The 14880-nt window shown below is 32.7% G+C and overlaps 1 protein-coding gene across 1 annotated transcript; it reads right to left on the bottom strand.

Moving 5' to 3' along the window:
* Positions 1-9871: 9871 nt before the first annotated feature.
* LOC133192615 (uncharacterized) lies at positions 9872-10889 on the bottom strand. Its single transcript, XM_061328610.1, has one exon. The coding sequence runs from the start codon at positions 10875-10877 to the stop codon at positions 9933-9935; it is 945 nt and encodes a 314-aa protein (XP_061184594.1). The 5' UTR covers positions 10878-10889; the 3' UTR covers positions 9872-9932.
* Between the last annotated feature and the right edge of the window lie 3991 nt (positions 10890-14880).

Here is a 14880-nt window from a genome sequence, read left to right on the forward strand (position 1 = left end):
ATATATTACGGTCATCAGAAAGTGTAAGCCCACCTGATCGGTTAGAATCTTTTACTCACTACTTCAAAACATTGTCAATTTATATAAATATCTGTGTCACCTACTATATAATATAAATATGATGATCGACATCATGATTAATAGATATTTACGTTGCATTTCTTTTTTTTTGGGGGGGGGGGGGTGTTTTAGCTAAAAGTTACGTATATGTTGATTATATTTTCAAAATGAAGAGAATAAGAACTTGAAATAGATAGAAAATGAACATAACATTTCTGTGAATGTTGGAAAGAAAATTAAAAATGAATTCAGTTAGTGGATACAAAAGGCGATGCAAATCAGTTAAAGAAGAAACGGAGATTAGCACTTACAGTTATGTGACCGTGTTAAATACTGTAGATGTAGAACAAACACAGTTGGTACAAGGGTTCGATTATTTATTGGAATCAGGATCCCGTTCCACAGGAATCAGACAAGAATAAACAATGAATGAATGAATGAATTGGCCCTATAAGACATAAAACACAATAAGTGCAAGGCATCAAACAATATATTAAGCTATGTGCAGTCCTCATAGATCGACACGGATTTTACTTAAAATAGATTTAACAAACTGTGAATGTTCAGAATTCATGAATGCATAAAAAGAGAAATAACTCTTACAAATTACAGAATGACCAAAATCGTGTTCAGATAGAAAGAGCCATAGCTCATTTGATAGGCATTATCGCCTACTCTACTAGTGATTTCTTAAATTGATTGTTTAACCAAAATTTTGTCATACAATATTAGTTTATACATACGTAAAACCAAACCACACAATAATGATATTTCAATATTAATAGTTCCTTCATATGATAAATATGAAAATTATCCAGTTTGTATGGAGTGTATAGGAAATATTGAGGTATCCACCTAAAGATGACAAACTGTTGCTAAAGACCACCCTTAACCAGAAAAACAACTTTTGAATAATTTTATTTGGATATGACTGCACTTCATTACATTAAGATAATTTTGGTTAAAGGTGGTCTTCATATTGAAAATGATGAAAATATATATTCAAATTTTCTTCTCATATAATCGTAAGATTTAGCAATCTGTCTTAAATTTATCCATTCGACGTCATTGACTTCGTTGGCGCAGTGGTATGATTGCTGGAATGTAAATATGGTGATTGCGAGTTCGAGACCCACATTTTTCCATTTATGTTTTTTTTTTTTTTAATTTTTTTTTCTTTGTGAATCTTTTCTACGTTTTTCTTTATTACCTTTTATAATATGCATAATTTCAGAAAGTTATAATATACACATTACACTTTGAAAGTATCTCGGGAAAAGACAGTCCTACACTATTTTATTAAAGTCATATATGGCGTATTTAACTAAAATTAAAAAGATCTTTCTATTTGTTTTATTACTTTATATAAAGATAGGACTTTCCTGTAAATTACACAATTAAAATCAATCACGTTTCAAAGATATTAGAAATTTAATACAATATCCGATTTAGGTTATTCAAGTTCAAAATCGGTGAAAATTTTTATTTTAACGTAAAAAACATATATCACGTTTATCTTCACTCAATCTCGTATTTTTATTTTTATTTTTTTATTTATTTTTTTTTTTTTAGCTCAGATACGCCATATATAGCTTTAAAGTTTGTAAATTCATAGCTACTTGTTTTATTTTTATTGATTTTCTAAATCTTTTGTCTCAGAATTAGAGTATTGAACAAATTAAACGAATGTCATTTGACATACTTGCAACTATGAAAATATAATGCTCGTTCTCAAACCATATTACATAGTTTGATCTTGAATTGAAAAGGTATATCTATAAATAGAAACAGGTGATTTCCTTTTAAATTGTTGAGTCGGCCGTGTCGTCGGAGAGGCAGCTATGGCTCTTTGAGTAAATATGAATAATTTATCAAAGTATATTAAAAACGTATAAACAAGTAATAATTGCTATAGCGTATCCAATTTATGGAATTAGGCTTACTAAGCACGAAGCAAGTAGTCTGCAGGTTCACATGTTTAAATGTACAAATCAGAACCTGTATAAAAACAATAATCACAGGTTCAGCCGTAATTAATCTCGAGACAATAGCTGATCATAAAAATAATAAAACTATACTTTCAAATTACAACATCTATATCTATCGTTGCTCACAATCAAAATGATTACTGGTAATAATACTTTACAGAAAAACAATGAACTTTATTTCAAAACTTCACTCGTTCTCTCTTTCAATCAAAGAAATTATATTACGTGAAGATAGAGAGATAAAAGTCGAAAAGAGATAAAACTAACTGAATTTGGTCTGTATATATATCATGAAAATTATATCGATGTAAAACACCTATACATTTACTTTTGATCATCAACTCAGACAAGATCGTCTCCGAGCCGCAATGCTGGCTGTCCGTGCGAGAAGTGAGTACCCCCGCACACAATACTAAACAATAGAAAACTTACACTTTAATTAATGTGTTCAGAATCAAAACATATTTTACTTTGTTGTCACCTCCTTTTTATATGTTTATATATATTTACCCCTTACGAAAATATAATTTTTAAAAGCCAGTTTTTGTTTTTGCGGAATTATTATTTGGCAATGCCTTAAGGTTTTGTTTATATTATTTCTTAAGGGGATACGTTCTGAGTATGAATGAAACTAGCAAAGGCACTTGTTATGAAATCGATCAAGAAAAAAGGTAGAATCCCCCTTGTTTTCTCGAGCAGCTGTAACCCCCCCCCCCCAAAAAAAAACCCTTACTATAAAAAAATGCTAAATTTATTAATGATAAGGTGCTTCAGCTGCTAGCATCATTTTCGTAATCGGGGATAGGGGAGATTGACAAGCAAAGACAATTTAAAAGCCCCCTTAAAAATATTACAAAATGAAGAAGGTGGTGGTGGTGGGAGGTCCATACCACCTTTCTCTTCTCATCTCGCTCTAATCATTTCAACATCCGTGATCTTAACTACAAGATAATTCTGCGATGGAAAATATTATCTACCGGTCCGTAGTACAAGGAATAGGGGAGGATCACACTTTTTTAAAGGAGTTGAGTAGAGTCTTTTGCTGTAAATTTTGTATAGAAATTTTAACCTGAAGGTGATTTTTGTCCCCCTTCCCCTCCCCTACTGTATGTTGCAGTATTGTAGAAATCTCCCGTGTAATTGCATTAACGTAGTCTAACCTACATCGTATAACGTCATATCGAGTAAATGAGTTTAGTCTGTCTGTTTGGTGCTAGATCCGTTATGACGTCATAATTTTATGTTACTTTTTCCCGTACTTTACGGCTTTAATCCAAGACTGTCTCATGTAATGAAGTTGTACAACTGTGATAATGTGAATGGCATGCAACTATTTTGAAGGAATGCAAAAATCCTAAGTCACAGATCTGTTAAAGATTGTGTGTAAATTTTGTAATGTCTATCATGAAATGACGTGCATTCCTTTTCATAATTATTTGTTATTAATTATAATGGTTGGTGTATAATAAAAACGTTTCCCTTAAATATTATCTTTTTAAATAAAATAATTACATTTTTTAATAAATATTTACATTGTAAATCTTAACGTAACCCCAAACAGTCATTTAATAATTAAATCCTGTGTAAACAGGTCAACAAAAGGCATTGATAAATAGAGTTTCTCTCATTAGTTTGCGGGGAAAGGTGTATATTTTAATCACATTTTCTAATTATTTGGTTATATTCTTCATCATATTAAAGACTGAAAACATTCTGACAAAGACTTTTGAAAAATATTTACAAATTTAGGTTGTAAATTGACTCAAAAATATATTTGATCACATTTGCCAATATTCGTTGAAATGTGCACTCAATCTTTTATGTCAATTGAATAAAAAAGAATTTCTTCTTGAATAACATTGAATAATACAGTTCAGTTAATAAAGTCTATAAACGAAGATGCTTGAAGAAGTATTTTTCTGATTTTCTACATCTCTTTATGACCAGTACAACTAAAAATGGCTTAAAAAATATGTAGTTGCAGTGTAAAATTTGTATCCAAATTGCAAAGACTGCACTGCATATAATAACAAGGAAACATACCATATATTTTTAACTGATTGATGAGCGAATGCTAATTTATCATTTTGAAAAGTTTGAAAATCTTTTGACAAAGACTTTTCCGACATAGGTTCTACCTTAAAAGGAAAATTTTGGACTGAAAACATAAGCCCCAACCTAACCCCACCCAACCCAACCCCATCCCACGTTCGTCTCGGCAGGTTACTTTTTTTTAATTTTGTTTATTGTTTTGGGGTTTTTTTTGTTTGGGTTTTTTTGTTTAGTTTTTGTCACAAAACCATAATTCCATAATTAGGTTACGGTCATCAATTGATTAATTTATGGTCTTCATCTAATCATAGTTCATGTAAGCTACGGTCTTCATCTTGCAAAACTTTTAGGACGATTTGTCGTTTAATTTTATTACATTCGGGTAAATAACAACGACTGACATTGAGATTACATTACTATAAACTTGTTCAGAGGTAATACAGCTGAATAGACAGTTGTCTGAAATTGTGAGTAAAAAAATTATAACCGATCAGGTCGGCCGACATTTTTTGATGACCGTAATTTACACATTGAAATAATAATTATTAATATTTATTTATTTATTTTGTATCTGGATCTTCATGTCCAAAGGTTTTGAATTTCATTTAAATATTTAATTTAAATATTAGAATATTATTCAAGATCAGGATTACTAGCTACATGTATACAACCGTAGATGGACTGAAATAAGTTACGCTATTTTGATATAAAGATCAGTTTGAGGATAAGCCTACATGCTAGACTTTAATATATATATTATTAATAATATGGGATATAAAAAATGAACCAGGCTTTTCCAGTTTTCTTTTAAAGCTTTTATCTATTTATTTTGACATATAATTATTGAATTAACTTGAATTATCCTCATAAAGTCAGTGGTCCTGAGTCAACACATTGCCGTTGGACACAACGTGTTGACTCTGGACCCCTGACTGTTGTGAGGATGAACTTGAATTTTAATTTTAAAAAAGGTTGTTTCAATTATACTGATCAAAAACTGAAGCAATATGAAATGAAACTTCTTTTTCATTTTTTTAAATTATTTTAATTTCTCTTATTTTTGTTGCTGCACAGTTCTGATTTTAGATTAAGCGCTTAAAATTGAATTTATTGATTTGACTGTTGCCTATAAATTTTGTCCAGATATATGTAATAATTTTTAAAATGTGAAATGAAATATGTGGAGATAACAAAAAGTATTCGAGCTCAAAAGTCCATTAAACATTACAAAATAGGAGCAGAGCAAACACGGACCTCTAAGACATCAGAGGTGGGACCCGGTGCCATGGAGGAGTGAGCATCCCCTGCCGACCGGTCACAACCGCCATGTGCTCCTTGTCATGATCGGGAAATAACTGAAAAATCCGTCGAAGTTTCAGTGTGTAAATAATGGCCTAACAATAAGTATGAAAAAAGTCAGTCAGCATTTGACTTAATGATAGATTGTATTTGCTGACTAGGTCATTGTATCGACCATAGAACTTACGAAATGATGACTTCAAACGAGACTGCTGATATTCTTGTTTCATCAACTTGTTTGTCAATAACTTACCTTGATTTAGAAATTGTTCATACGTAGAGCATGTTCTGGCGTATCAAATCAATTGAGAGATATAAACTTCGTATGCAGGTGATAAGGGTATATTGCTGCAAAGGTACATGTAAGGGAAGTTGACGATGGAAAAATTAAAAGTCATCACGTTTATCATAAAGATTTGTTGTAAGATTACCATTAACGTCTTTTTCTAATAAAATATCCAGATATGAAACAGATGTGTCAGACTCTGTGGTATCTTTTATCTCAAGCTCAGCGGTATATATCGTGTCGACATAAGAATGGAAATAACCATTGTTAATTGACAATACGTCGTCGATATATCTAAATGTCGAGTTGAAGGCCACAGCAAGTGTTTTCTTCTTTTCTCGTAAAAGATTTTGAACAAATTCTGCTTCATATGAATACAAAATAGGTCTGATACATGTAATAACGCGGAGCAATTGGTACCCATGGGAATTCCAATGTATTGTTGGAAGACCTGGTCTTCAAAAACCACATAGATATTGTCAATCAGAAACTCGAGCATCTTTTTAATGACAACTTCAGAGTACTTGTCTGTACATACAATCAGATTGTTTTTTGACAAAGTAATTTGCAAATGACCAGTGACAAGGTAAGTAAATTTACGAGTTCCATTTTTATAGAAAAAGCAGCTGTCAACGATGTCAGAAAGTCTGGACTTTAATTTATCGTGGGGAATAGCTGTATATAAAGTTAAGAAGTCGTAAGTTTTTATGTTAAATTAATTTTGGTAAAATTGTGTGATTTCAAATGTTCCAAAAGTTCCTTTGAATTTTTTGGTATCCACATCTGATTTACACCACTTCTCGAATATTTTGTTGCACAGTACCCTTGAAGATTCTCCTTCACTACTGTTAATATCTTATTGAGGAGTAAAGAAAGAGGCTTGGTAGGGCAGTTACTGGAATCCGCTATGTATCTTTGTTTGTAAGGATTTTATGAAGTTTCGGAATCTAATTATGGTAATTCAGATTCAATTTAGTTGTTAGGAATATTAAAAATATTCAAAACTGACATATGATTTTGAAGAATATCTCCTTAGAAAGGGAGCTATGGGTATAAGTTGGATTACCACTTGTAGAATTAAATCCCAGTTCCTCTAAAATACGATTTATATAATGAGCCTCACAAACAAAGACAATGTTGTAACCTGCTTTGTCAGCAAGGACCAGTACGTACTGGTCGTGTAATCTATCTAATTCTTTTTTCACTTCTGAATTTTTGAATACAGAAGGATAGATGGTTTTCATACTGTCCCTCATTTGTTTAATGCGAGACTTTAACATATATCTGATACATTTAATCCATTCTGACAAAGTGTCAAGGTCTTTTTCATGTCTGACCCAACGCCTGGCGTAGTCCTCTACAGAATCCATAATATGTATGAAATTACGACGCCAGTTAAAGGATCGGGGTTCCTTATATTTAAGACCTTTTAAAATTAGTGAAATTAAAATTAGTCTAAGATCCTCATTATCAACGATATTTACGTCATCAGTAATAACGTGTCCAGCAGGACTATAGTTATAGGGTGAAGAAGAGCATGAACACGAAGGAGGATTATGTTTCAGATATTCGATATCCAGGCCCTGTAAAGTTTTCTTGTAATTAAAAAATTTGGAAGCAATAGTCGATGTATATTTGAAGGAAATACAAGGTGTAGTCTTCAACTTGAAATATGGTGGAATACAAGACTGGACCCTTTTGTGATTAAGAAATTCTTATCACTTACATTAACCGCGTCAATTCCTTTGTTGGCATATTGGAGTTTAAGGAAAAAACGGGTTGTTTCAGCTGCATTTCCTTTTGTAAAATGTGGCGGTTTAAAAAGTCTATGATTTGCAATATCCATAATCACAGATCCGAGCCTGTATTCTGGTGTCATGGAATCAAAAAATGGACTTTCCTTGACCTTTTCAAGTAGACTATTCAAAAATGTCAAAGAGACAGAGTAAAGTTTGGTGCGAATGTGATGAAGACCTAACTGTTGATTTACATATATAAGGTAGTGACGATTCAAAAGAGACATCGTGTATTAAAGGTTTATTGTAAGACCGATGCCCATGACTACGTTTTCGTCTCTTTGTATGGTTGAAAAGTCCCATCACATAGATATTGTTACACTGTGGACTGCATGGAAAGATTCCCAACACTACCGACATTGTCATTGCATCCATAGGGAAAGGCCGTCCCTAGTTTTCTAATCCAAAATTCTTCTCGTCTACGGAAAGGTGTACTCAGTGACGGACTGTTTGTATAATGGTAAATCTTTTCTAGAATTCTAACTTTCAGTGCTAAATTAGAATGATCAGGTAAAGTAAAGTGCTTGTAGAGAAGCTGCTGGCCCCCGTTGTTTATTTGAAATCTGTGACCCGATATTCTTTTATGAAGTGAACCCTTGGTATCACCAACATAAATAAGCCCACAAAGATTACAGTCTATTCCGTAGACTACATTAGAAGATTTGCAGTTCATATTTTCCCAAGTTTTGATAAAGAAGCTCTGTCCAGTAAGACTACTAGTGAAAGAAGTGTTAGTTATCAAAATGTCACAGGTTTTACAGTTTTTCGCAGAACATTTTGAAATAGAAGACGTGGGTTCGGAAAAGGAATCTTCAAATATGTCTCTTACAGAAATTTACATTCTTTTTGTATGAACTATCGGTTTTATACCAAAATTATGGGAATCTGAAGACTGCACATATGACATATGTTTAATATCCATAAACACAAATTTAGATCACATCTTTCGAAGCACGACATGCCGAGGAATACATGACCTTACATACATGTACTTTTCTGTATACGTTTTCAGTTTGTCCAAATATTTATAAATCTTTCACATGCATTTTTATTTCAGTGATTTGCTTAATGTTATTATATTAAAATCATTTGAACCATTTTAAATCTGTGTTGTCTCTTTGTGTAGCGTTTGAAGCAAGAGTAAGTGACGTTAAAGGTGGATTATTTTTCCGAACACTTTCTTCTTGTTTCTCTCCGTCCACTCTCAGTTGACTTCCTTTGCAAAGTTATTTTATGTTACTTTTTTAAAAATATATTTTACGAAGTTTATTTTTTCCATATATTATATAGGTAGGTGACGCTTACTTAGGTAACTTTTTTTTTAATATTTCAACATTGGCAAAGAAGAAAATGTTCTGAGGCCCATTAATTATAATTACTTCTCCATCTGTTGCTATACGTGAAGATGAATGCACAGCGGAATGAATATGGGAACATTTCAAATAATTTTAAATATAATAACCAAATGCAAAAAGCTATAGCACAATAGGTTTGGAATTAAAATTGTGTAAGACTTAATAGATTTGTGGATGTAGAGATCAGTAATGTGATTTATCCAATGTTAACCCTTTTATCCATTGGATTTTTTTCTTCATATCCCACTGCTGTGGCGTCACAATAGGTTTTGCATGAGAGTGATGAAGTAAAATGAAGTGAATTTCTTCTAACAGTGTAAAATATTGATAGTGATGTATAAAACATTGGATAAAAAGAATCTCCAATAATTTATAAATAGATTTGATTTTTATCCAACTTCAAATCATGGTATATCCCATATTTAGACGTTGGGTAAGGTTATCGTGCGGCGGTAGACGTAATCTATTTCAAAAAGCATCGCATATACATCAATCTAAAATAAATATGCAAAAGTCAATCGATAAAGGCATTAGTTTTTAAATTTTATTGATGACTTCCTAGTCTTAAAGATTTTATCGCAATCATCGTATATACTCTAAAACAATCAGACGTGAATAAATTTTAAAAAATCATTTACTTAATTCGTTTTACATTTTTTTAATGAATGATGTGGGTATCAGGTGACCTGTGTACACATCTTTACTCTTTTTAAAGCTTGATACTACATATACTTGTTTTACGTAATATTTGCAATCATATGGACAATCTACTCGAGTCAAGCAAGTGTGCTACTTCTCTGTACTACGATTTAATGACGATCAATTATCACCATTTTGTCTTCAACACTACGTCGTTGTTTTTTTTTTCATGTAAAGGCGATACATATTTACAATAGCATCTCCAATTCTTCGCGTCTTTGGGGTAGAAGGTGAGGGTTTGCTGTCGACAAAGGCCTTCATTCACTCTCTTTATGATCCAAAAATCCGCACATTGCATAGATAACAAAATCTACATCGTCACTTCGAACTAACGCGTTTTATACCTTGGTCTTAGAACCTGGTATTCCTGCTCGTTTTGTAACCAAGTGAGGAATGGTCATTTGTAGTCGTAACGATCTTCCAATCCGTACGCATCAGCTGGTAAACTTTCTTTTCCGTTCTCCCCTTTGTTACCTTCATTCTTTTCCATCGAGTTGTCCATATCTGCCTCATGATGTTCATAGAAATCATATGATATCATGGCGATCACAATTACATTCTTCAAAGAGAAAATGGAGACGCCATGATTTAGTCCATGCCATAAAATCATTCTCATGACCAGGAGAGGAAGGTTCACAATGTAAGCCAGGATAATCTTCTGTATCATAATCAAACGGCGGGGTAACTTGGCGTATCCGAATTTGGTATGCGACAGGGTAAGAAGTGGTACGGTTGGTAAGACAAAATTTAGACAGGCTACAGTCACTATGGCTTCTACGAGACCTGGCGGAAAATCTTCACGATCTTCTTTGATAAACAGCGGTTCCATGCTATCCACACAATCCAAGATATCAAAAATAACAGTTCCCGTTAGTTCTTCAATGTATGCTCTCCTCTCCGACCCTGGCTTGGCGTCATGGAGTGAAGAAAGATGTAGCAAGAATATTACTCCGGCTAAGGCCAAAGCAGTTTTCAGTGTGTTTGGACCAAAAAAATCATTTTCATCGAGATCGTCTGCGAAATCAATAAAAATGATACCCGACTTAGTCGCCACAATCACCGAATATAGAAACCAAGAAGCTAGACCCATCCAAATACCCATTTTTTCCATCTTTGTGTCAGTATTTGAACTCTTGAGACGATTATATGACAAAATAAATGATGCAACAAATAGGCAAAGAGTGATGACGTCAGCTGCGAGGAAGCCCAACCATGTAGTGTCTTTATGTTCCACCAGATAATAATCAACAATACTGAAATGGAGGATAATAACCAAAACACAAATCAAGCGAACAGGCAAGTGTTTCAATACAAGACAGCACTTGATGAAGCAGTTCGCCATGTTTTCCTCTAAAGCGCCTCATTTCTTCACCTATAAGAGATTATTAATTCACATCAGCTTTTAAGGCTTAATAGAATACTCGTAATCATTACGAAACCATCTGAAAATAAATGGAAAATGTCAATAAATTCACACTTTAGAAATATTGATTGGAACAATAATCCATCCCCTGCACTGTTTAAAATGTTTACCTTCTAAAGAAGAATACCCGAAAACCATTTAATTAATCAACGATGGACAAGATCTCCTTATGAGTAGGTCAATGCCAATTAATATCTACAAACGAATCTAATTAAGAGACCGCAAGTACGAAGTTTTATGAGAAAGGGTGGCTGAATACATTAGACAAAGAACACCCATTCTGAAATTTCAAAATATCCCAGTCGTTGTCTGTCAAGCCTTCACCTACGTACACAAGAGTTTTTTGGATGTGTGTTATATTGCCAAACAACGAAAAGAGAAGTTCCATTAACCGACATATCTGTAAACATGTACACTGTCCCAGATTATAAGACAAGCGTTCAGTTGACTCATTCTCGTGACTCTGTCATAGCAGAATTTTAAAAAAATTGTCATGAAATCTAACGCTTCAAACTTTCAGTCGTATCGACGATTAATCTACATGTATTTGTCTTGCAATTTTCAAATTAAGAAATCTTGAAACACATACAGAGAGAGAGAGAGAGGGGGGGGGGAGAGCACTTTATACATGTAATATGCATGCTTTTACTTCTTGATCAGGCCAAAATAAAAATTACCTTTGTTTCCCCTAACGCGACCGACCCAATTAAATCCCACCGACTGAAAAGTTTTTTTAAGAAGATTATTCAAATTTTATTTTCATGTTTATCAACTTTTATAAAATACAATTTCATCAAAATCCCTTCTTATCAGAAATTCAGAATGTATTTTCAAAGCTGCTGTCAGAAAAAAATAAATATTTACCTACCTACCTACCCAACTTCAGATTCTAGGGTCGGGTTAGGGGAAACAAAGATATTTTTAATGATGGCCTCACGGAAGTTTTTCATGTTGTTGATTTAATCACCATTGTTACGTTTAAAATTCCATTAGTATTATAAACATGTACAAAGAAGATGAGGTCATATAATTCTTCCTTTCTTCTTAGTACTGTTGAAACTAAGGATTTTAATTATGAAAACTACTTAACTCATAAGGTTTGGTGTGAAATATATATTAGAGATCTTTAGAATTCTGGAAACGTATTAAGTTCTACAGGTTCCAACGTACATACTACCCCTCGTGTTTTTATCTATTACATGTAGATATACAGATTTGATAAATATGTATGAAAACGTATTTGACAGTACGTTAGAATATGTATAACGGGAACTAAGCATCGTGTTTTCAAAGTAAGGAAGAAATGACAAAAATAATAAGTGGGGTAACCCTTATTACGTGTACTACAACTGAATAACCCACTATTTACTTTCCATGCTAAAGGTTTTCAGAACATGGTACATGTATTTATATCCAAAAGGGTGTAGTAGCCGTTGCAGCTTATTACTATGCGACCCACAGACGGGTTTTTATTTCACATTTACCTGTAGATTCCTACCTTTTCAATGGATATTTCCCAACGCTTCACAAGTATTTTTGCACTAAAAAAGTTTGCGAAAAACGGATCTTTAAATGCCGATTTACTGTTAATCGACAAAGGAGTTGCATGTTATTTGTTCTCATGTAAAAAGTCGAGTTAGTATTTGATTTGTTACAGAACATCTACACGGTCTAATAATTATGAGGTTAAAGGTCATTAAGAAAAAAAAACCCTTCCAGGTAGTTTATTGAATGATGAAGTCTATATACAGGACTCGAAAACAGCTTGTAGGAATGTCTCTTTTAAAAGTAGGCAAATATAAATAGCAGAGTTAATTTTTCTTGAAAACAAAATGTTCACAAAATTCGAGTTTTCTATAAATGTCATGCAGTGAATTTCGAATTGCTTGACAGAACAAGCGAAAAAAAAAAATCATTTCATTACATCAGGTTAAAAAACACGATCTCGAATTTATTTCTGTATCTATTTTGAAAGATAAATATATATATCAATAGTTTCATCTTTTATTTAAAAAAAATGACTTTGATATCTCAAAATACAAAAAATCCTCACCTTCTGATGAATAAACATAACAGACGAGTTTAAGAAAAAAAAAAACAGTTCTTCTTTAAAGATATCAATCTTATTTTCATTTCCTACGGACACACAAAATAATTTTTTAACAAGAGATTTTCAAAGCGGTGAAATCAGCTATGCTGAAAGTTTTAGTCTTTGTCGCAAAGCTAAGTATTTTTCTCTAATTTGTTTTTAAATTCGGAACATGGGTGCAATGGACTTCGAATTATCATTACAATTGTTGACAGGATTTTTTCCGAGGGGGGGGGGGGGCACATCAACTGTAACAAATTTTTCACAGGCAAAAAAGGGTCCAAAGTCATTTTTACGTTACTTTTACATAGAAATTTAATAACTCTGAAAATTCTAGGGGAGGGGTTTGAACTACCGGTCCCCCGAACCCCACTCTAGATCTGTGCATGCTACCCATTAGAAATTTAATATACCAATATTAAATATGTTTTTTTTTTCATCCTTCAGCATTTAACTTGATAAAGCCTAACAAAGTATTATAATTTACTATCACGAAACCGCAAGCTTCATCGAGTCTACTTCAGCTTAATATGGAAGTAGCTCAAATTATCTAATAGCCCTTATCGAGGACGAAAGAAACATTTTACAAGCTTAAACATCTTCTTTTAAAAAATGTTACCTATAACCCATTGGATTTCCTCTAGATTTCATAAATAGTAGGATTGTATTTGTTGGCAAAACCTCATGTCATTTCTTATGTAATTACTAGTTTTTAATCCTTTTATATATATATATATATATATATATATATATATATATATATATATATATATATATATATATATATATATATATATATATATATATATATATATATATGGGGGGGGGGCAAGAACACATTCCAAAATAAATAAACAATATATATACAATTAATGAAACTCTATTTTATATAACATAATTATTTTGTGATTTCTGAAATGTCAATGTTACTTACGTGAAGGCCGTATCTATCATCTCATCTCAACAGATTTGTTGCTTAACTTCAAGCACCTGTAGTCATTGAGCCAAGCGAATTAAGTCGGAAAGTAACGGATTAAGTACATAATTGGAAACAGTACTTTTCTACTCAAGGCCATCTTTAAAAAATTGTTTGGTTGCCCTCTCCCGACCGACTGGCTAAAAACGGCCCGACCCAAACCTTTTTTTAACTTTCAGGAAACAATTTTTTATGCATTCCGGAAAATAAATTTTGAAAATTCAGCATTGATGTTGAAAATTTCTTGGAGAAAAATTTCCCACCTACCTATCATCCGAACATCCGATCATAGAGCGACGTCAACTTTGAAAGTAAATATATATCTTTTTTGCAATAGAATCTATATTTAGACAATTGCGATCTCTTCCGAAGACTTACGTAGCATTTTAGAGTACATTTACTGGCACGATTGCCAAACTTTCCAACACATCGCAGGCGCAGTTTTTATAGACCCATGATTTTTGCCGAAAAATCGACTTCTTGTGTTTGCGCGCAAGTCCGGATTCTATTTTCGGCGCCTTTTTAAGTGTCAATTTCATACTTCAGGTAATTCCTTTTTCGAGAGTTCTTCTAGACTGATCAATGTCTATTTCTAATAAAATATCCATTACGAAACAGGTGTTTTAGACTTTGTAGTGACTTTTATTTTGAGTCTAAAGGGATATATCGAATCAACGTAGGAATGAAAATGAATTTTAACTGTTAAACATCTTCGATATATCTTTATGTGGAATTGAAGGCCACAGCAAGAGACTCTTTCTTTTCATGAAGAAGAATTTGAATAAACTCTGCTTCATATCAAGGCAAAGATAGGTTGGCTAATAATGGGGTGCAATTTGTACCCATGGAAATTCAAA

This window comes from Saccostrea echinata, unplaced genomic scaffold, assembly GCF_033153115.1.
Source record: "Saccostrea echinata isolate AGI-Se365-2 ecotype Australia unplaced genomic scaffold, CSIRO_AGI_Sech_v1 ptg000025l, whole genome shotgun sequence".
In the NCBI taxonomy this organism is placed as follows: domain Eukaryota; kingdom Metazoa; phylum Mollusca; class Bivalvia; order Ostreida; family Ostreidae; genus Saccostrea; species Saccostrea echinata.